General features: G+C 33.5%; 1 protein-coding gene across 4 annotated transcripts in view; it reads right to left on the reverse strand.

The window, feature by feature from the left end:
* The window catches only part of FBXW7 (F-box and WD repeat domain containing 7), a 91,121-nt gene that overhangs the window by 15,722 nt on the left and 50,799 nt on the right, over nt 1-24,600 (reverse strand). For 2 of the 4 annotated variants that reach the window (XR_005833903.1, XM_008685481.2), the window contains exons 2-3: nt 10,665-10,806; nt 1,212-1,346 (exon numbers count right to left, since the gene is read on the reverse strand). Coding sequence is in view for 3 of the 4 variants with exons in the window: in XM_008685481.2 (XP_008683703.1) it covers nt 1,212-1,346; nt 10,665-10,806 (277 nt within the window). In the remaining variant the exon portion in view is untranslated. Of the gene's footprint in view, nt 1-1,211; nt 1,347-10,664; nt 10,807-13,770; nt 13,854-16,288; nt 17,050-24,600 lie in introns of those variants that run through there. The other 2 variants (XM_008685480.2, XM_008685479.2) reach the window with 2 other exon arrangements.

Consider the following 24,600-nt stretch of genomic DNA (forward strand, 5'->3'; position numbering starts at 1 on the left):
AAAAATTGTTCTGGGACAATGCAATTTTTTTTTTTTTTTTTTTTTTTACCATTTAAAAAAATCATTCCAAAGTAGAGACATTTCAGTTTGCTTTTTCCTGGAGTAATGCTTAGTTTCATACATTAAATATGATAAAACTATTTTATTCATATCCAATGTGAAATTATTACTGAGACTATGTTTAATGCCCATAGGATATTTAGAATGGTTATCTTAAAAAACTGACTCCTTTTCATATTTGAAATTTCAAGATCATTTCAGTGGTATATTATCGTTTTATATATTGTCTTCTTAGCTGATACATAATTAGTGGCACATATATAATTTGTGAAAATATAAACCATGGTGACATTGATTATTTAATCTTACATTATTTGTTTGCTGACAGAAATGAAACTGTGAAGCCTCTAACATCAATAAGAGAACTACATCTAAGTTATGCCTCATTTATACTGCCAAGAATGCCCATATGATCATAATCAATTTATGATAAAAAATAATGTCAGTTCACATAAAGATATAAAAACAAACGTGCGTAATTCCAAAAGAAATGCTATTAAGGATGTAATCAATGCAGGAAATCTGTGATTGTGAGTGGGTGTGTGTGTATGTGAGAGAGAGAGAGAGAGAGAGAGAGAGGGAGAGACATGGCAGCAAGAAGAGGGATGATTAGTAGAAAAAGATATACATGTGAAATTCCATATATTTCAAAACAATTACACAATGTAAGTTAACAGAGAACTACAATTCATAGAATCACAAAACTATTAGGGACTAATAGGGACTTTGGATAAACAAACAGCAAAATAAGAAAAAAATTGCTGTTTCAATAAAATCAGAATTTCTAACAAATCTACTACTATATATAATAAATGTATCATGACAGCTAAAGGTTGGACTTCAAATAACCTGGGGAAAAAATCGTGATAAAGAAATAATCAAATTAATGGAACTCAATAGATTACTCTCATATATGACTTATTGCAATGGTGGAAAGAAGTCACTTAATCAGTCCAGAAATATACTTTAATCTGAAAATGATATTATTAAGTCATGGCAGCTTATCATTTACAGCTCTCTTTAACACTAATTAAGAGTGTTAGGCTGACAATACTGAATACCGTAATTAGCATGACCATATTTAAAGGTGGTTGCTGTTGAGTTATATTTTCAAACAGCACCCAATGAAGAATATAATTGACAGCCCTTACCTCTTTAGGGAGCAAGGAAATGAAGTCTCGTTGAAACTGGGGTTCTATCACTTGCATCATATGTTTTACTTGGGTTGGTTCACAACTATCAATAAGCTCATCTAAAGCAAGCAATTTCTCTGGTCCACTCCAGCTCTATCAAAAAGGAAGTAGAAATTTGTATTATATTAATAGATGTATCAAATTATAAGCTCATAAACGAAAATCCACATTTATACGGAACATAAAAGGTGGCTGCTTATTGTGCAATTTTCTCCAGAAGTCACTGACGTGAAATCAATTGTCTCATCAAATTTACTAGCAACCTTTATTTTGTAAAATAAAAAAAAGCCATGGTTTTGACAGACAAATATTTTTGCACCATGTTATTTATTATAAGTGTTGCATGTTTATCTACCATCAAGATACTGGCTGAGAAACCGAAGTTTTACTTGGAAACATCAACTTGGCTACTGAATAAACAGGATATTTTGAAAGATGATTTCTCCTTTCTCTATATTCTTTCTAGTGGGCACCATAAAATTTCATTGTGTTAATAAGGCACTCATCTGAGAGTTAAGAAACTGGCAGCATCATGTAGAGAAAAATTAAGAACTGGATATACTGCGCGTCTGATAAGTGCCTTCCACAAAATAAAAGAGCTTTGACTTATTAGGTGAAAATAATTTCAGATAAAAAACAGCAAAAATATAAAACAGTAACTAAGTAATAAAATTAGAGTCAGAACAAAGTACTACATTATGGAAAAACAAAAACACATCATAATACTTAAAAAAATATGAGCTATTTTAAACTAGACTAGAGAATTATTTAAAACATCTTTTTTTCTTTTTTGCCAGTGAGGAACATCTGCACAAAAGAGTCATGATTCCTAAAAGGAAAAATTAAAAAGCCATGTGAATAATTTAGAATGTTAGAAATTCCCCTCACAATAATCATGTAAAACATTTAAATAACCTTGTGATATTTAAGTGAAAGGACATCCTTGAGCAGGACGATTTAAGTATATTTGTGAATTATTATGTCCATTTTGGAAGCAGGTGAAAAGAGAACAATAGGTAGGGTTTGGAGCTAGAAAGATCTGGATTTTGACATTCCATTTCTTGCTCAAACCAGGAACCTGAATTTTGTAACATGTGAAATAGATAATAACTGAAAACTGAGATATACATACTGAGGATACAGGAAGCCTTAATTAGAATACTTTTTAAAGTACTGAAAAAATTTTTACCCCTTTAGAATCTACAATGAATTTCATTTCTTCTTTTCTATCATAAAGTGTAGATTATGTTAATACTATCAAACATTTCAGTAGTATTCCTCCCACAGTACTTACCACAAACATTATCTTATTTAATCATAAAAACCCTAGGGAACATTTCCATTTTACCCCTAAATATGAGGAAACACAGGCTCTAATACATCATATACTTTCATTTCTACATATACATGCCCCTAGAACATTCTCCTGGAGTACTCATCTTGTATCCTTTTCAGTTAGGGTGAGGACTGATACATAGAAATAAAAAATACTCATATACGTGTATGTGCATACACATGATCAATTAAAAGCAGTTAATTTGAAGTTAGATTGTTTTGTTCAGTTTTCCTCACAACAACTTCAAATCCTGGTTCAAAACTTAGCTCTTTGACAAAACTTACACTGATCAATCTCCACTCATCTCTGATCATTTAGTATCAATACTATAAACTCTGATTTATTGATTTACATTCCTCATAGGACTGAAGGTGGGTTTCATAACATGTTGTTCCTCTGCATCTATATTATAAGGATTCATGGACACTAGTATAAGGATATGCCAATTTGGGTGATGGACAACTTATGCTGACTAAATTAAAATGCAGCTTTAATTAAGTCATTTGATAGCGTAATAATTTTTTAAGACTTTATTTATTTATTTGAGAGAGAGCAAGAGAGAGAGAGAGAGAAAGCAGGAGAGGGGGGAGGGTCAGAGGGAGAAGCAGACTCCTAGCTGAGCGAGGGAGCCTGATGTGGGACTTGTGCCAGGTCTCTGGGATCATGACCTGAGCCAAAGGCAGACGCTTAACCAAATGAGCCTCCCAGGTGCCCCTTAATGCAAACTTTTTAAACCCCTTTGCATATATGAATGCCTGCCCTAGAAATAGTTTTTGGAAGTTTTTATGGTTAAATTTTGATATAAAAATAAGGATATCATATGTAAACATCACTAAAGAGTGAAAAACCTTCTAACATATTACTACTCTATATACTTTACATAGATTAATGACATTAATAGCTATGATGAATATTTCTACTTTAAGGTAATATACATGTTTGATGTTTTCTTTTACTTTTTTTTTTTTTCAGTTAATGTGCTGTTACTGGTTTCTTAAGAAAGAAAGGAATAGGAAAACCATTATCAATACATGATATATAACCGCGTCTTTTATCAAGGATTTTAGAGGATGGGGTGTAGAATGGAAAAAGCCAAAACAGAAGATAAATACTAATTCAGATCTTAAACATTAAAAACTGTGTCCAAAATTTCTATATATTTCAGGAAAAGTCCATGACAAAAATTATGCCTGTATAGCACAATGTTTCTAGGACTTTAAACAATGTTTTGTTTTTGTTTTAAGATTTTATTTATTTATTTGACAGAGAAAGAGAGTGAGAGAACACAAGCAGGGGGAGTACCAGGGGGAGAAGGAGAAACAGGCTCCCCGCTGAGCAGGGAGCCCGATGTGGGGCTTGATCTTGGAACCCTGAAATCATGACCTGACCCAAAGGCAGATGCTTAACCAACTGAGCCACCCAGTCGCCCCAACAATGTTTTTGTTTTAAACACTATTTGATTTAACAAGTCAAATAAAAAGCATACCTTGATTTAAATTATACATACATTCAGCAGATGGTACTTTGTGACATTTTATTGAAAAGTACACGACTGACAAGGATTAGCAACATAGGCTATAAACCAGATAGTAAATGAGACTGTTTCCACAAGCACACATATTCAACAGTCTCATTACTCATTAAAATCACATCTCTTAGATGGTTCCAACAAAGGTATGAGCCATATAGACATTTTCCTCTCTCCAGCCTGGATTTCTTCCCTGAACTCCAGACCATATATAAAATTGCTTACTCAATATGTATTCTTAGATATGTAATAGAAACTTAACATTTCCATGATCTTTCTCTTCAAATATGCATGTCCACAATCCTCCCTATTTCTGTAAAATGTAACTCCATCCTATTAGTTGCTCAGGCCAAAAACTCTGGAGTCATCCCTGACTCTCCCATTCTCACCGCTGTCAGAAGGTTCTGGTCCATCAACAAATGTAAAAGTCTTAAACTTCAAAATATATCCAGAATCTGACCATTAACTACATTGCTCTAGCTACTATCATCTCTCACCTGGATTATTCCTACAACCTCTTACCCAGTCTCTCAGCTTCCCACCTTGGCCCTCCTTGTTCTATTCTCCACCAAAAAGTGATACTCACTCTTCTGCTTAAAACCCTCTAGTGGCTTCCCACTTCAAAGCAAAAACCAAAGTCTTTAGGTTGGCCTACGAGGTTCTAATTTCCTACTCCCACCCCTCTTGTTTATTCGCTTTAGCCAGAAACACATCAACCATGCTCTGCTTCAGAGACTTTTCACTTGCTGTTCCTGGAACATTCTTGCCCTTAATATCCACATGGCTTGCTTCCCTACTTCCTTCTGAGACCTACTCTGGGCAACCTTTCTAAAACTGCAAACCAGTTCCAACCCCCTGCATTCCATCCCCCTTGACTATAATGTAAATTCTGTGAAAAAAGGGGTTTTGGTCTGTTTTGTTCACTACTGTATCCCAAATTCAAAGTAGAACCTAGCACCTGACAGGTGCTCAGTAACTATTTGTTGAATAAATAAATGAATCCCCAAAGAGTCAGGAAATACTGCACCACCATGATCTCAAAATTCTCTCCAGAGAGTATTTCTAGTATTTATACTTGACGGTATTACTAGGACTTACTTGTTTAGTCTGGTTCCAAGACAGGTTCCAAATTTTGTATACATACATGATTGACCAGAAAGGGAAGTATGTATTAACTTGAAAACCTAGCAGTTAATGACCATATTAAAACAAAATAACAACCCACACCAACCTTTAATGAGGAACAGTAGAAAGAGTACTGAATTGGGGATCAGAAAACCCAACTTTTGGAGAAGATACTGCCACTAATTAGATTACAGTTTAACCTCTGTGGGTCATAGTTCCTTTACCTGCAAAGTGCTGTGTAATTCTGTAATTCTGATAATTCTTTTATTTCTGTTTATTTCTGTTCTGAAAAACAGTTGTCCTGGATAAAAGCATCTTCCTTTGGTCTTTCATGGTAAAGTTACGTGAGAACATATTTAAGGGGATAGGAAAAACATTCCAAATTCAGAGAGGATCAAGAGAAACAAAACTTACTTTGTGGACAAAATTGCAAATGCAAACTTGAAAATTCCCCATGGAAGTGGTATTTTATTTCAGATAATTAGAGCATGCAGGTAGGAGAAAAGAATATAAGGAGCACTGAACTGTAATCAGGAGCTTGGATTTCACCAGTAAATTCACCACGGAACCATATGAAAGTCCCTTAATTAATCTGAGTCTCAGAGACCCCACCTGTATAATAAGGGGCTTGGTTCAGATCAGTGTTACCCAAATGCTGGTTGAGGAGTGTAAGATCAGAGTCCTATGACTCACCATCAAAGAGTCTGATTCAGTGGTCAAGGTGGTGCTGAGGACATTTTATGTTTTAAATAAACAACTCATTCCAGTATTGATGCAAGTGATTCATAAACCAGTAGTGGTTAATAGTTTGGATGATCCCTGTAGCCCATTCAGACAAACATTTTATGACTTTGGGCAGTACTGTGCCTGAATTTCATGTGGTCAATAACTCACTTCTCATGACTTTCTTAAACTCCTCCTCACACAAGATTTCTTCCTCATACTGCCTCAAATACAATTGCAAAGTAATACTAAATTCATTTTCTTTTGGCATTATCCTGGTTTAATATTTTGTTGACTAGCAAATAAAAAAGACCTAAATAAAGTAAGTTAGAGAACATGTACAATTTCTAAGTATTAACATGGAACTTAATTAAATCCTTCAAGAGAGTATTTTTATTCCACTTTTAATTTCAAAACACGTATTTTCTGCTTTATCATTTAAAAAATATTTTGAGTATAAGTATTTTCAAAGTACATTCACAGTTTTAATGCAATGCAAATTTGTTTTGATTAAAATAATGCTAATAATGTTAAGCTAATAACATTTGTATAAAGCGGTTTTTAATAGCCCCTTTTTAGACCTGAGAAAACTAAGGCTCACAAAGGCTATTTCTTGACCAAGAGAGGAAACTAACATTTATTGAGTCTCCACTATATTTCCAAATATAGCTTTAAGCACATTTAAATGTTGTCTCCTGTTTGACAACTTTTTAGTGTTACATCTGTTTTACAGAGAATGAAAATAAGGCAAGAGTGGTTACACAATACCAACAAAATTCCCCAGTATTAGGAGGCAAAGCCAAAATTTGTTCTAAGATCTTTTTCTTCTAAGTCATATGTGTTCTCATTATATCAGCATACCTCTAAATATAAATTTCAATATAAGATAATGTTAATGTAATTGGTGCCTTTACTTACTCAAAAATTTTCAAGTGACAAACCCATATATTAACACCCAAATGCACAAACAAAATGACCAATCCTCTGCCCCGAAATTAACAACCTGAAACATCAATCCAGTTGCCAAAAAAAGCAGAATCAATGGTTACTAAAAATTTAAACAGTACAAAATTTCTGGTTTTTTGTTTTGTTTTGAATCTCCACTTCTATGTTGCAGTGGCATTTTGTTTCAATTTCCCTTTATCCAAAATGGTGTATCATTTGTTCTCATTCAATTTATAAATTGAGTACAAAGTACTTTGTCAGAATAGATGGAGCTGGACCAAAACAATGCTGTATCACTGCCTTAGGAGCAATAGCAGAACAGTAAGGGGACAAGCGCTCCCATTTTGCTTGTTATGCAACGGAAAAGTCCTCATTAAATACCCCCACAGCACATCTGCAGAAATCATGCCAGCTTAATTATCCCTCAACTATAGTAAGGTCAACTCATGACTCCCCCACTTTACTATGAAATTATATCTCTCTACATGTTAGGCATGAAAGCATTGTAAGCTTTTAGGCAAGTGATTCATCTCTAGTTCCTTTGGTGCCAGCCCTGAAAATAAAGGGCAATGCCCAACAATGGGGCCCTGGGTGTGTCAGAGATGGATACAGTACTCAAAGGATTAAGGTCCTGATATACCTGTCTAGTTGGCCTTTTGTTGCTAGTAGATTTCTTTACTGCAGAATATTTATCTGAAAAAATACATAAAGTACTATAACTGCAGGGATAATTCTACCTATTATTCCTATTAGCTAAGAACAAGTTTTCTTCCCTGCATCTACTTGTCACATGAAAAGCAATCAAAAAGAAAAAAAGCTAACCTAATATTCTTTAGTTTATTGAATCTCATTAATTCTAAGAAATGATTTTTTTTTTTTAACAAATAACACTTCTGAAGATGGACTGCTTCTAATAACCTATGGTATCTCAGATTTGATGACATACAATATGTGGTAACATGTGGACATTTCATTAAGAAAAGCATGAGCGAGGGGTCCCTGGGTGACTCAGTAGGTTAAGCATCTGCCTTCAACTCAGGTCATGATCCTGTCCCGAGATTAAGCCCCACATCGGGCTCCCTGCTTGATGGGGAGCCTGCTTTTTCTTCTGCCACTGCCCCTGCTTGTGCTCTCACGCTCTCAAATAAATAAATAAATAAATAAATAAATAAATAAAATCTTAAAAAAGAAAAAAAAGAAAAAAGCATAAGCTAGCTAAATAGGCAAGCATTATACAAAGAACTCCCCAAAACATCCTCCCTGCTCAGCAGGGGGCCTGCCTCTCCCTCTGCCCTTCCCCTGCTCATGCTCTCTAAATAAAAAAATAAAAATAAATAAAGTCTTTAAAAAATGCTACGAAATCAGCTTCTGCATTACTCTCCCGGGCTGTGCTGCTCGCGCTGTATGTGACTACAAGCATGACAACATGTACCTATACTCCCATCTCCTTGGCTTAATCAAAGATGATAAAAATCTTTAAGGTATTTCTTTAAAAGTGTGAATGTCTGAGTCCTATTTTCACCTCTTACTGATGGATAGATTTCGTATCAAAAGGATATGGTAAAAAAGAAAAAAAGAAAATTCTGAGAGCATGCATTGGAAAAAATTAAAATTTTTTAAAAATCAGGAACCTAAGGTAAAAGAACTGGGAGGAAAAGAGGTAATATCCTTGGGGAAAGGTAAGTTTAATCAATTTGTGACTATGAAAACAGAAAAAAAAAATTTTTTTGTAATTTTAGTTGTTCATAACATTACAGTAAGAATAATACACAACTTTAATTCCTCTAACCCACAGATTGCCAGTCTCACACTGGTGACATTTTGGGCCTGAGAACAGTTTGCTATAGGAGGCTGTCCTTTACATTGTCCCTACCCACTAGATGCCAGCAGTGTCCTGCCCTGAAACAACCAAAAATGTTTCAACAGAGGGAAAAATCTGCCTCCTGTTGAGAACCACTGCTCTAACCTTTCCGTTACCAACTGAAAAAAAAGGTTACCCTAGTTTCTCTGAAATCACCTGAAGGACAGAAAACAATTTTAAAAATCCATTTAAAAGCAACATTGATTCAAGTGAATTTTCTAGCTACAGAAAAAAAAGATTAGGACATTTATTTAGTTTTTGCCCAGGAATTTAAGGATTTACATAATGGACATCTTAAAAATCTGAAATATCAAATAGTCAAATAAAGTATCTTCTTTTTCCCTTATGCATTTTTATTCCCTTATGCATTCATAAAATACCGGAGTTGGAAGAAGCCGGAGTTGGAAATATATTCATTTTACATTAGTGCCATGGTTAATATAAGAGATAGCTTCACTTTACATAATTTGTATTATTTAGTATTTACAAAGAATAATTAAGCAAGTGTTTAATCTAGGTTAACTATTTTGCTAAATACTTGATTTATATGCATTATCTCATTGGAAGAAGAAATAAATCAATTTACTATCAGGAATTATAAAATTCATAACAGAGATTTGGTTGTAGCCAACCTTCCCGGTAAACTTTCAAAGAATTTAAATGCCAGTAAAATACAGTAATCAGTATTGGAACACAATAAGCCATACACAAGCATGGCACAGATGAAAAGAAGCTGTATCGGGGCGCCTGGGTGGCACAGCGGTTAAGCGTCTGCCTTCGGCTCAGGGCGTGATCCCGGCGTTGTGGGATCGAGCCCCACATCAGGCTCTTCTGCTATGAGCCTGCTTCTTCCTCTCCCACTCCCCCTGCTTGTGTTCCCTCTCTCGCTGGCTGTCTCTATCTCTGTCGAATAAATAAATAAAATCTTTAAAAAAAAAAAAAAAGAAAGAAAAGAAGCTGTATCAACTCTTGGAGACTACTAGGGTAACAGTGATGGGTAGGTCACCACCAGTGACTAATTAGCAGAGTCCCTACATTACTCTTAAATGCTTAACTTCCAAGCACTATATTTATTTTTCAAAAGATTTATTTATTTGAGAGAATGCATGCGTGTGCACATGAGTGAGGGGAGAGGCAGAGGAAGAGCGAGACAGAATCCTCAAGCAGGCTCCCTGCTGAGCATGGAGCCCAACAAGGGGCTCAATCCCAGGCCTCTGAGATCATGAGCTGAGCCGAAACCAAGGATCGGCTGCTTATCCAACTGAGCCACCTAGGCAACTCCCAAGCAATAAATTTTAGAAAGCAAGTACATTCTGCAACCCCAGAAACCCAAACATAAAGGGGAAAAGGAAGAAAAGTCTTATTATCTAAAAGGCAATAAAAAATGCAAATGCATGCTAATACAAAATAAGCACTGGATTCTCTCCATTGATACACTTAAAAATTAAAATGAGCTCCCTTATTTTCAATAGCATTTTTTGTTGTCACATGCTTCACATAACATAAAACTCACCATTTAAAATGCACATTTAAATGGTTCCCAGCACACCTATCTTGCTGTGCAACCATCAGCACTAACAACTCTAGAACACTTCCATCACCCCAAAAAGAGATCCTGTACCTATTAGCAGTTAGTCCCAATATCTCCTCACCAATCATATTGCAATCACTCATCTACATTCCGTCTCTATGGATTTGCCTGTTCTGGATATTTCATGTAACTATAATCATGCAATATGTGGCCTTTTGTATCTGGCTTCTTTCACTTAACATGATGTTTTCAAGATTCATCCATGGTGTAGCATGTAACAGTTCCTTCTCATGGCTGAATAATCCCTTATTTTTTGCAGCAATTAAGTGAAGCATTTCAAGTACTATGTTTAGACAGGTCACCTGAAACATTTTCAGCCATTCCTGGAGGCCTGAAGGTGGTTGGACAGATGTAATTCGGCGTCGTTGTTGCCCTTGGCCATTGGCTGCTCTCAGGTCTCCAAAAGTTGTTGGTGTTGCTGAACATGGTACAAGCCCAGTGGTACTACAAAACAAAACAAAACAAAAAAACCACAAGAGTGGAAACAAAGATAGGCATTTATTAAGAATAATGGACTTTAATAGGAATATGATTTGGCATATTTCAAACATCAAGAGAATTATTACTTTTATTTGCTTATTCCCAGAGAGCAAGGATACACAAAATCTAGTTAGCTATTCTTAGAGTAGGTTTCCTGCCTCCTACATAGCCACCTGTTATTATCCCGGCAATGCTAATTGCAACCAAATGACAGAATCTCTATGGCAAAATTGCAACTTGTTGATACATATAAGTAATGTTAAAATATATCCTTAGAAGATATAGGTCCCAATCTATTATGGCCACTCCTCAGTGACTTAATTAAGTAAAGGTTTAAATATCCTTAATAAAAGGAGTTGTAAAACTTACTAATGCTTTGAAAAATTCATATGTAGAAGCAGTATGCTCAAATATTTTGGACATTTCACTAGACACATTCTAAACTATTCATAATACTTATTTCTGTCCAACTTTCCACTATTGTTTACAAAGCTTAGCCTAGATGACATTTGACAGGAACAAGCCTTGATTAGACATATATTTACTCAAAATAGTTAAATATTGAAAACTTACTATATTATATGTAAAATTAAATAAAATGAGACAATCACCTTTATCCAATAATTTAAACTCGGAGACATTGAACAAACAAACCTGAAATTCAATTCTGCCACTAGTAAAAGGAAAGAGTTAAGACTAGATGATCTATCTCTAAAACCGTCCAACTTTCTTAAAAATGACTAATAGCAGGAAAAGGATAGTTATAACCATGTTATTAATATTTTAAGCTTTACTTTCTAATTTCAATAATAATTTATTTAATCTTGAGGTAAATACCGAATATCTCTATTTTAGAGACATTTGGGGGAAAAGTGCAGGAAGACTCATAATTACATTTGTAAAATAACTTCAATTTATTGGGCTATGATAATAAAGTTTTTAAATCCAAAGAACATACAAACTGTGTCCTAAGAGCTCAATATCTAGCTCTGATAAATTACTAATGAAACAACTCCCCAATTCTTCACTATCCAACGTATCTCATTATTTTGTTAAAAAAAAATGTATCTTAGTCACCCGATTTTACAGAAAATCTACATATCTACCACCTTCAAATCTTTTAACATTATACATCAATGATAATCTCTAACTACAATAATCAAATCCACCTTCCTATCTATCAAATTTCAAAGGTAAGCTCTATTTTCTTCTCCAAAATGAAACAGAATGTGATCATAACTTAAATTTTCTAATACAGAAGATGGAAAATCAGTTTCATTCTTATTATTACAAAATCTGTCAAAAAAATTTAAAAAACACCAAATATATACTGACAAAGTCTCCGAAAAGACATGGAAATCAATATGTTGCTTGGTTTGCTTTGGTAAGGTTATGTTAAAAGGCTGAAAATAGAACTTGTACCTTTTTAGGTGTTTTCTCAATATAAAAAGTGAGCAACTAAAGACCAAATTTTATTAAAATGTGTTCTGTAGTAAAAATTCAGCATTTGTTTACAGGCGGCCTTAAAAACAACTGAACAATTCAATACCTTTGTCCTGGTATCAGCCATATTAATAGAAGACCAAAATGATATGGCTCACTGGAATCTACACATTAAAAATAGTACATTTTTAACATTAAACTCAACTTTCTCATCTAAGAAATACTTTATCGAGACTAGAAGAAAAAAGCAAAAATGAAGTGAAGAGTTTCACTGTCTATCACTCCACACCCTCTGGTGGAGGTGCCCAAACACACTGAAATTGTGAAAAGGCAAAGGGGAAGTAAGAGAGGGGGACGGACGGACAATTAACATGTGGAAATCTCACAGAAACCATTTCTTGAATAAATAGGAGATAGTTTTATTTTTCTCTTCTGTATGATCTCTGCATTTTTGCATATAAAACTAATTATTATGATTTCTAAATTTCATGGAAGAACATTTGAAAAATTTTTTTTCTACAACTGAATGAAATAAAAATATAAACTCTTTGGGAAAAAAAGAGATGCAATCTCTAACAGTGCTCAATCACAGAAACTTAAGTCTGAACAATGTTAATTTTATTGCATCTTATATAATAAGCATAACTTCAAATCACAATATTTAGGGAAAAAAGAAATGTCACCATCATGAAGTTCTGACGGCTTCCGGAGCTAATTTTTAATCAGTAATTTGAAGAGGTGACAATTATGCAAAGAAGACCAAAAGAAGCTCTGAAGATACTTTTGTCATTTAAATTTTAAAATACCAAATTCCAAATGACATCCAAAGCTATTTTTAATTGACTGGGTAATAGATATTGTGCTTAAGTTAGCCTAATTAGCGTGAGAATGGGAAAGTTTTATATTGATGCAAAATCCAAAAACGATGGAATCGTGCACAAAACAAGACTACAATTGTATTTAGTTGTTATGGAAACTATTTTACTGGTGTGGAAATGTATGTGTTAAAAACATGAGATCTACTAAGCAAATAAAAGGGGATTTCTAAAACAGTAAGATTTATTTAGTAACTGTGAGGTTTATTTCACTGCTAATAAATGTATCTTCAGTTTTGCATATATAAATATCTACCCTAGAATAGCTGTTGCTATAGTAACAAGATATATTTGCTCATATTCATATTTTAGAATTTACTTTTTAGAATTCCTTAAAATTTGTCATTTAAAAATTTTGTTCATAAGAGAAATTCTGCTTTTGTCTTATTTCAAAGTATTAGTAAGAAAATACAGGCTATAGTGGTAGTCATTCTTCTTTAAAATTATGTATTTCTCAATTTTTTAGTATCTCAAAATGTGTTACAGAGTCAACAGTACTAGTGACATTATAATTCTATGAGAATAAACTGGAAGAAATGCTTTTGGAATCATCACCTCTTTGAAGAAACATAAAAATCATGAGAGAATCCATTATTATACTTAATATTACCTTGTATATTCTGAGACTTTGCATGGTTTCTTTCCCAAAGAAAAAGAGCGGACCTCAGAACCATGGTCTAATTTTCTTTTCATCTATAAGGTAAAGCAAATAAGATAGATTTAAGAAAAAAATCACTTGTCCCCACTATCAAATCTTAACATTAGCACTGGCAATAGTGAAAAAAATTCTTAGATTTTCATATGCCTAAATTTTCATTAATTAGGCATAGTCAATGTATGTAGAAAATAAATGCTTCATGGTTTCTTCTATTAGTTCTACTTTGTTTTACTCTAAAGACTAGAAAGGTGAATTTCTCTCTCTCCAATATTTTGTCCAGAAGAACAGCATATGGTGATTTAAAAATTGATATTCATCATACATATTCCTTGAGAGTGATATACCTTTCACATTTTCCAGTTTAAGAACCAACATAGGGGAAAATGTCATGTTAATACACATATTACAGAACCATATTTAACATGTCTCTCTTAGTGATCATCATTTTCCTTTAAAAACATATTTCAAGATAAACAAAATTCAAAATTTCAAAACCTGAATGGAAGTAACAGTAACTGAATTTAAAACACACAGATTATTACAAAAGTGTAAAGAGAACAATGTAAATAAAATGATCTGGAAAAGTAATTATAATAGGACATAAAGCAATGAATATGGGCAATGAGGGGAGTAAAAAAGTAAATCTATAACAGGAGAGAAGTCTGGAGATGGTATACCAAAGGTGGAAAAAAAGTCCTCAATTGATATTTACACAGAATATAACTTCACTGACAGATGCTCACGCAGGACAAAATCTTCTAACTTGAAAAGCAACATCAACAAAAAGATTTTACAAGAATGAGTTAAGTATCTTTGTAAGGTATATCCAACATCTATAGTTTTCAAGTATTTCCTTATGCTATGTATGTGTACTACTGTAAATACATTCAGAATGGCATTTTGTCAACATCAAAATTGAAATATTTATATTTTACATTTTACCATCCCTTAACTGAGGTAATCTAGCTATAGATCTGTTATAAAACTAGAAAAAACGATCTGTTAAGATTCAACTTTTTCTATTTCAACAACCCCCTCAAGATTTGTGTCTTCTAATTAATTACCGTACTACTGAAAATTATGGGGGAGGGGGAGACCCAGAGTGATAGAGAGCTATCCTCGTTTTTTTTTTAATAAGGTGAAAACCCTCGCTTTGCAGCAGACTTCTTTTCTTACCTACTGCCTCACATGGGAACATCATAACACAGCATGCTACATTATAAATACTAAAAAGAACCAACAAGACTCTAAACATTTTGAACCACACTGTGCATAATAAAGACTATGTTTTTATTATCATGAAAAAGTCTTCCAAAATACAGGGATGATCTTTTTATATCAGGGGCTAGAGTGGCGGTACAACAAGCTCATCCACAATTTATATCTTAGTTCAAGAAATAACTACTGGAAAGAAATGGAATTGGTCTTATTTCAACCCTTCAGAAGTTTCTGTACTCATTACATCGTTTTAAAGTGATTCCTCTCAAAAACCATTATTTTCTTTCTCCAAATAATTTTAATAAAAAGCAAAAATAAATATATAAGCTTTAATATATAGATAGCCACGTGCTTCCATGTATATAAATTATAGACAGGTACACATATACGCAAATGTATATATCAGGAAGGTCAGTCAGTACAGATTACCTTAAAAATCTAGTTTTTTTCATAACTTCCACAGATTCTTATTTTCAAAATTAACATGAGAAACTTTGATATTCATTCTAATTAAGTTGTAATACTGGCTTTCAGAACTTCCCTGGGTATCTTGTAAATACACATTGGTGCAAATGCCATTTGCCACCAAAAGCAAACTTTATTTCTATCTTAGAAATCCTTCAATGGATAAAAATGCCCAAAAGACATATCGAGAGAACCATTTGGAAAGGATTTTTTTTATCTTCAGAATATTTTACCAAATAAAGCACTTTCTGTAGGACTATAGAAGTCTTTTAAATATTATATTGTTTACCGAAAATCCTGACTTTAGAACCAAAAATTAATTCTGCAATTTTTTAAGGGGCACAGAAAGTAAATACGATCTTTTAAAATACAAGTCCTAAATATTCTAGTGATTCTAGACTTCGAAAGAGTCAACTAGATAAAAAAGAAAAGAAATATATATAAGGTATAGAAAAATTAAAGGCAAAAGATTCACTAAAAGCCAACTAAGGGTAGAGTATTTCCAGGTCAGCATTTAACGGAGCCACATTTCCGAAGTCTAAATATATTTTTAGTGAAAAATTCCCAGATTACAATACACATTTTATTTCAAATTTAAAGCTGTTGACAGCTGACGCTGTCTTTGCATTATTTGCTTACATTCACGTTATAAAACAGAACACCAGCCATCCAGCCACCCACCAAAATTAGAGGATACTGCAGCCATCTCTGATGATACAGATTTTCCTTCCCAGGCAGGCACACACACACACAATCATACAACACAGGAAGAAAACAGAATACTTACTTTGTAAAAAATCATTTTTAGTGTGCCGTAGAAACCCATATTTTCTGTATTTTTCCCCTTCAGTGATTCTGTGCCCCCGTGTGTCCGGCTGCTTGGCAGTCTCTGACAATATAAACCTTTTTCAGGTAGGTATGTCACAGATTCTAATGTGGACATGCTCAGGCACGTCAGAAAGGGAAGATTAGGGAGCAGAACCGGCAACAAAACTCCACAGCAAAGGCAAATGCAGCTCAGTATCAAACCGCTTCTCGGGACACACATACATACATGCAGCTTGACTGAGGAGAACTCGAGGGAATAATGAGAGAGAACCGAGAAGATTATTGGAGGAGACTATGCCCTGTCAAAGCCTTGACTGAACAGATTCCTCCCTCAGCAGCAGAGGGATCAGATTACATCTTCCCTTGAACACAGAATGGTGCAGTCCAGGATTCAGCAATGCAGACTGCACATCAATTATATGGTGATCCGCTCCAGGGAACCCGTAAGCACACAACGCACCGAACAGAGGGAGGAGGTGGGCAGCAAATGAGACCGCCCCCACACGACAGCCCCCTTCCCCTTTCAAACTTTCAGGAGATTATTTTGTATTTTGTCAAACCTGCATTTCTGAAGAGTTTTAAATGGCAAGCATCCTTTCCACAAATAAGTGCTTTCAAAAACATTTTGAAAATGGAATATATTTTCCATACAGTCCTCCCAACAGAAGCAAAGCAGGCTATTTCCACTAACTGTTATCCTATTGCAGTCCTGGCACAGACTGATCACATTTTTCAAGTAGCTCAGATGATACAAAATGAGCAATCCCAAAGGGAGAAATTAAATATTCTTTGGGGGGATTAACAATAAAGTAAACCAGTTTGGAGAATATAACATTTCCAGAAATTACGTAATAAGTTACATTTCAACCTGCATATTTCTTATATTAACATTTAGTGAAAATATTCCCTATGTTTTTCCATTTCACTCATTTAAAACATATCAAAAAAATTACCACACACTTCATCAATTCTTGGTAATCATGACAATTTATTTTTAAGACTATCAGATTGGTATTAAGTGTATAAAGTTTGGCCAAAAGGTTCTATTTCTCCAAAGAAAGCAAAAACTGGGCTCGTTGGAGAGTCTTAATCTTATTTGTGAATTTAATCTTGAGTAAACAGGAAGCACTGGACTTCTACCTCCAAAATTATTTTGACAGTATGTATTGCTTATCTTTAAAAAGGCATTTTACATAATAATAAAAATACCAAAGTTTTCCTGAAGGCAACCTTTTTCTCAGAACAACTACTTCACAAATCTAGATATTTTATCTCGCAACTTGTTACATGAGCAGCTTCAGAGGCAATTATAAGATTCCCTGGACTAGAAAGGCCCATTATTAAGGGTCTAGTTAATTAACTCCTACCCTCCCCATTAACATTCTTTATTACAAGTAAACTGTGTGTCTATAGTCATTTAAGTACTTAAAAAGTTTCCTCAGAAAAAAAGAAATACGATTTGGACTTACTACATTTTAACACTCTCTGCTATGGTTAACAAATGACTTTCATTAGGTAAATGATTCTAAATGCTGCATAAAGTAGTTATCATAATTTAAAAAATAAATGTTTACCTTTATAACTAAGACATTAAGTCAGTGTAATGTCTTTTACTTGAAAACATAAATAAGATAGTCTAAAATTTTATGAAGATATACATCTTGGGTCTTCTGAAGTTACATTCTTTATATTATATTATCTTTTTAAAAAATCTGACTCTTAAATTAATTCTTACCCTCAGAAACAGTATGTACATGTACCCAGCAAAAAGTTAGTTCTCTAAATAAACAATTAGCTTACTTCAAAGGAAAGGTCTTTTTAAAAAGAAATCTCTCTCATCAAAAAAAAAAAAAAAAAAAAAAATCCAACTGTTAGGAATGGACCCATAAACACTTTTGTTAGAAGATTCAGAGCACTCAAGATTTTTAAAAAAATACATAGTAAAAAAAAAAAAAAAAAAAAGTAATTTCCCCACCACCACCTGCCTCAATTCTGGGCTATGTGAAGAAACTAATTATAAAATAACACCTGAAATTTTCTCTAAAATTTGTCAGTGGTAACTAGCTTATTAGAGGACAAATGGACTACCCATCAGTCATATAACAGTATATACCTTGATTTCAATTGAAATCATGTCCTCTCTCTAAACGAAGTAACTTTTTCAAATTAAATCTACTCAGCTGAGGACACAAACCAACTTTAATAAACCAGGGACACTCTCAAAATCTAGGATATCTAAAGAAGAAAATAATTTCGTATATTCGAAGTAATGGTCTTATGTTTACATAGCTCCTTCGTATGGTATGAAGTTATGGGAACACCTGATGCTCACAAATGTGTATTTATATGTAGGTATGTACATTCATGTTTTATTTTTGAATAGGCAAAATATTTACATGATTCAAAACTCAAAATGATAATCAAAAAGTATATATTAAAAAGACTTTCCACCACCCGATATCCCCATCTTTCATGGGTCCCATTTGATAATTATTTTTATTAGTTTGTCCTTTAAGTGAGAATGTGTGTATTTATAAGCACTCATGAAGACTTTATTTTCCCAAATATTTCAACAATTCTCCCTACTATCTTGTTTACAATGTTAATTTGAATTATGAAGAAAGAAGTTGGCAAGCAAAACTAGTCAACCAAACCTCTAACCAGATTTCAAAAAATTGAATAAAAATAACTTTCAATATTCTCTGAAGTACTATTAATGAAAGTTATTAATTTCATCTATTAATTTCATCATTTCACGTTTCATGTGATCTATTAATTTCATCATGATCTATAGATGAACAAAGCAAATGAAATCATTCTCTACTCCTATTTCTGAGAGTCTTGGCTAAAATACAGATGTTTAAAACTTTATTCAAAAATTTAAGTTTTTGAGTAGTACGACTGAAAAGGCCTTTATGTGTGTTATCTATATCTTTTTTTTATCCTTGTGCTATACAGAAACATTTCAAAACTGAGATCAATCCATAATCTATGTTAAATAAGTTTAGGAAAAAAAGTATTTTATGCTCCATGCTAGAACGTTAACTAGTAAGTTCACTGAAAAAAAGACTAGATAGTCAACTATTACAGCTAGACAATACTTGTCACCAAATTTTTAGAATCACTATCTCAATGTATTAAGTATATTTTCAATACAATAAAGTACATCTTCATGTAATTTCAGCTAAGCAATAATTTCCCATTCTAAAAAAAATTATTTCCTGTGCTGATTGACAACCTATAAGCCTTATTAGAAATCTATTAGCAAGGGGAGTGACTGCTAATTCAGACCCAACACAATCTCATCTCATCACAATTCCATTCAGCTAGATGTATGAGAAGAATGGGTGAGAGGCGCAACAAGAAAAAAAGAAAAGAAAAGAAAAGAAAAGAAAAGAAAAGAAAAGAAAAGAAAAGAAAGAAAAAGAAAGATGTACTATTCCCAGAGTCTAAGCCTCTGGGAAATAAGGCAGTAGAATGATTAACCTGTGAACTAGCAAAAGAGAAATGGCTCCTGAAAAATTAGTTCGAATGACTAAGTTTTTACAAGGGCAAGTTGTAGTTATGGGCATAAACCAAAACTAATCTACATGTAAATAGTGAGAATAATATAAACGGTAAAGCAGTCTTCACTGAATCATGTATCTTTAGAGAAGTATGTATCTTTATACATAGTTGTCAACAGGGGAAGGAATAATAGAGTAACTTTTCCCCATCTTGACTCTCAGAATTCATTAGTTACATTTTAAATATATTATTTTATTATTGCATTTACCATACCTCACTGTCATTGTTTTAATACATCTTTCTCCACTACTATCTACTCCTTGAAGGTTCCCATCTTACTCTAAGACACAGTAGAAAAGTGATACATAAGAAATACTGTTTTTGAATAACTGGCCATATAAGCAAATAGTAGCAACCATGGCATCATTTTTCTAAACCATAAATATGTTATACTTAGTACTAAAAAGTCTATCTATTGTATTAGAATTGATATTATAATATTATTGGCTCTTTTCATTATCTTGTTAACATTTCTTTTAAGTAAGCTCCACAGCCAGCATGGAGCCCAATGTGGGGCTTGAACTCACAACCCTGAGATCAAGTCCTGAGCTGAGATCAAGAGTTGGACACTTAACTGACTGAGCCACCCAGGCACCCCTATCTTGTTAACATTTAAAGATTTACTTCCATTTTATAATAGAAGAGCATGCTTATATTCTTACATCAGTGATTTTCTTTACTATTATCACAACATTCTTTACTCTGATATTACACTAGAAAAACTACCTACCACAATTAGCTGTCTTGCCCTAGCACAGAATTTAGATTAGAGACAGCTCAAAACTTCAACATCAAAGAAAGGAATGTCAAGCATGCTGAGGCTGAAACAAACCTTGAAATCTCACTAACCCACTGTCATTAACTTTCTGGGATGTGAATTCTTTTTTTTTTTTTTTTAAAGATTTTATTTATTTGAGAGAGACAGAGAGCACAAGCAGGGGGAGTGGGAGAGGGAGAAGCAGACTCCCCGCTGTGCAAGGAGCCTGATGTGGGGCTTAATCCCAGGACTCTGGGATCATGACTTGAGCTGGGGGCAGATGCTTAAACAACTGAGCCACCCAGGCACCCTTGGGATATGAGTTCTTATTAAAAGGTTTACAACTGAAATTGGCAAGTTAATAGCTTGTCCTATCACAGGTACTATGAATTAAAATAGTATGCATGCCCAGCATCTACATTTTTCCTAGTGCAAGCATTTTCCTAGTGCAAGTATTGATCAATAAGGTATTTCCCACTCTTATTCATTAATTAAGCATTTATTTAGCATCTACTATTTGTCAGGCACAGAACAGTATACAATTAAGAAGACTTTTTCTTCCTCCATTGAATTTATGACACAGAATAAGGTAATATATACACACCTGACTTTAGAACTCACACTGAAATTAGTGCTAAATTAGTTTTTTGAGAATATGTAAAACAAAACAAGGTGACCCAGATTTAGTTTGAAATTACCATCCAAGTAAACAAATACTGAAATATTACCGTATTAGAAAAAAAAAATCACAAACACTATAATATATGTAACTTTAAAATAAACTTGTTTGGGGGGGTAGTGTTTATAATAATAACAGATACAATCCTAACCTCAGTAAATCAAAATGCAAATTACAACATAGCTCAGACTGGTTTAAAGAATTTTTAAGTTAACTATAATTATAGGACTAGTACTTTCATAAATTTTTCTTTTTCTTGAAGTTTAAGGTATTTATAACTGTATTTACAAAAATGTAGCCCATAAAGATTTGACACAAATAAACTGCAACATTAATTCAAGCCATAAAAGTTTTTTTCATCCCTTCTAATTGCGCCAATTAGTTATTGGATAAACATATGTGCATATGTATATATCTACCCATATATAAATATACAAACATGCAGAGTTTGACACAATAATGCAAGTTGAGTTTTATTTAACCCAGCCACAGAAGAAAACAACGAAGATGGGAATTTTGCATGTATGCTCTTCTGAAGTTCATATTGTCGTAGAGCTATCAGACTTAATGCATGTACCACAACATTCCTTACAATACCTCCATATGCAGACAAGCAATACCTGCAATAATTTGACAAAGTTAGCAAGTCACTCCGGAGTTCATGCAGATTTATTTAGAAATCAATTAACCTTTACATCTTATGCTTCAAATCCAAAATAAAACATCTGTAGGCATCTTAAATTCATATGCAAAAATTTCCTCTCAAAATTTTGTTATAAATTTTTTTATAGTTATTCCTTCAATAAAGTAAGGAAAATATAAAAATAAGGTTGACTTTAAGAAAAATGAAGCAGCAAACATGACCCAGGAAAGAATTTAACATGAAGATTTCCATCAAAATAAGACCTACAACCCTATTCACTCTTCTACTTTCTTTATCCAGTTCCATTTTTACTCCTGCTGGTTGTGATGTTCAAATATACTTACTTGATTTGAGAAAAACTTTCTATAGGTGTGGTATATCGATCTTATATTTTAGTACTAAAATAACCTTTCATTTTTAAGATTTGTTTAAAATTCTGGGATTAATTTCTTACATTAGTCATGACTTAAATTTAGTCATGACCAAAAAGTTTTTAAAAAGGGACTAAAGGCTAAGAAATAAAAAAGTCATATATACTGAATCAACAACAACAAAAACATTAATAGCAGGAAGGTGAAGCCATATGTTTAGAACTAGAAGGGAACTTGGAAGTCATCTAATCTAATCCCCCTTCATTTGTGAAGTGAACATGAACTTTGGAATTGGAGAAACCTGAATTTAAACACTGGCTTTGCCATTATTAGAGTGCAACCTTGGTAGGAGTTATTTGACCTTTATGAGTTCTGTTTTTTGTAACGGTAATTACCATCTACTTTACCAACCTAACCCAGAGTCATTGTGAGGACCTAGTAGATGCCCAGGGTATAACAGATATCCTATAAAATAGTAACTGTTATTAACAGGAGAGAAAAGTGAGGTAGGGAATTAAGTGTCTTGCTCAGGGTTATACAGCTATATTAGAACCTCAGACTCTGGTCCCAAGTTCACTACTTTTAACTGATTTCTATCAGATATGTGATGGCTTAAGTTAAGCTAAAAAAATCAGATATTGCTAAAGAAGGGGAAAATAGTGTTATATTTTGCAAATGGCAATTATAGATGCAAACTATAACTAAATCTTGATTATTCAGTTCTTGGAATAATTATCTGGGTCCATATGACTATGCGTCTGCTACATGTGGGAAATCTGAGGCAAAGACATGGTAGTGACTGGGGAAAAGGTGACAGAAACTGGAAGATTTAGGTTAAAGAAATCAATTAAGAAATAATCCCCTATATCCCAATATCTGCAAAATGCTACTGAGGACAAATAAAAACATTACAATAATAACCTTTCTCCCCCCAAAATCCTTAAAATCCAGCTGGCAAGACAAGAAACTAAGAGAGAACAATATCTATCAAGGGCCAAATTGGGTAGTGTAGGAGGTCAGAAAATGAAGAAATCATTCAAATAGTCTGAGAAGATTTCATATAAAATGGTCTTGATTCTAAGCTTAAAAGACAGAAGTTTGGTAGATGTTGAGGAGAAAAAAGGAAATCATCATCTGTGGGCCAAAGATGTATGTGGAACTACCACTGTCATTAGCTTGAAGAATTAACATCATCTGTAAGTAGTCACTGGTCTTGTAAGGTTCAGAGGGTGCAACCTATTTAGCAATATATCTCCTAATCCAAACATGTAATATTACAGTTAAAATATTCTTTAACTTACTAATGGTTTCTTCTAAAGTACTTTCTGCCATGACTCACTCTCCCATTTTAGGGATAATATGTGTCTTTCTGTACAAGGAGAACTTTACTATGTGGGTGTAAAGACTGTTGACTTTTTATTTAGTTATAAACACTGACTAATAAGGGTTCCTTCTGTTTCAATAGGCACTTATACCAAATCATACATACAAGCAGCTTGTACTCAAGGGGAGAATGGTGCAGAAAGAAGAGATTTCTTAAATAAATATTCATTCAAACCTTATAATCTCTTCCAAACTTGATGAAAAGACAATAAAAAAAATGTAATTCAGGGCAGTAGGGTGTATGATTCATTGACTTTCACCAATATGTGGGAAAAGGACCTCTGATATTTAAAAAAAAAAACGCATGACTTGCTTGGAAAACTAAACAGTTTGTCTTGTTCTACATTCAGTCCTTTTTCCCCATGCCCTGCCCCTCCGGCCCCCAGATTCAAAGCCTCCTTTTAAGAAAAATAACTTCATTGTACAAAATTTTAAAGTTATAGAAACTGTTCATCATGTCCAGAGCTAGGGGAATGGCTACTGTAAAGTAGAAGGTATGTAAGATTCAAACACATGATATAAAGTATGGTCCTTTATAGACTATGTATGCAAATATCTAACAGTGTGTGTGTGTGTGTGTGTGTGTGTGTGTGTGTGTGTGTGTGCATAGAGAAAAGCCTATGTAAATACACAAAAATATTCACAATGGTCATCTAACTGGCTTAATGAGAGATTTTCCCTCTTTTTTTTTTTTTTACCTGTCAATAAACAAATTTGCTTGCATAACATTTTGAACACGACTATGTGCTAACAACTGTTCTAGGCTCTAGGTAAAAGATGGCAAAAAATGCAGATAAACTTTCTACTCTCATATATTTTACTTTCTGGGAGAGGGGGAAGACACATAATAAGTAAACAATACACGAGTAAG

The sequence above is a fragment of the Ursus maritimus genome, unplaced genomic scaffold (genome assembly GCF_017311325.1).
Source record: "Ursus maritimus isolate PB19 unplaced genomic scaffold, ASM1731132v1 scaffold_11, whole genome shotgun sequence".
Classification (NCBI taxonomy): Eukaryota; Metazoa; Chordata; class Mammalia; order Carnivora; family Ursidae; genus Ursus; species Ursus maritimus.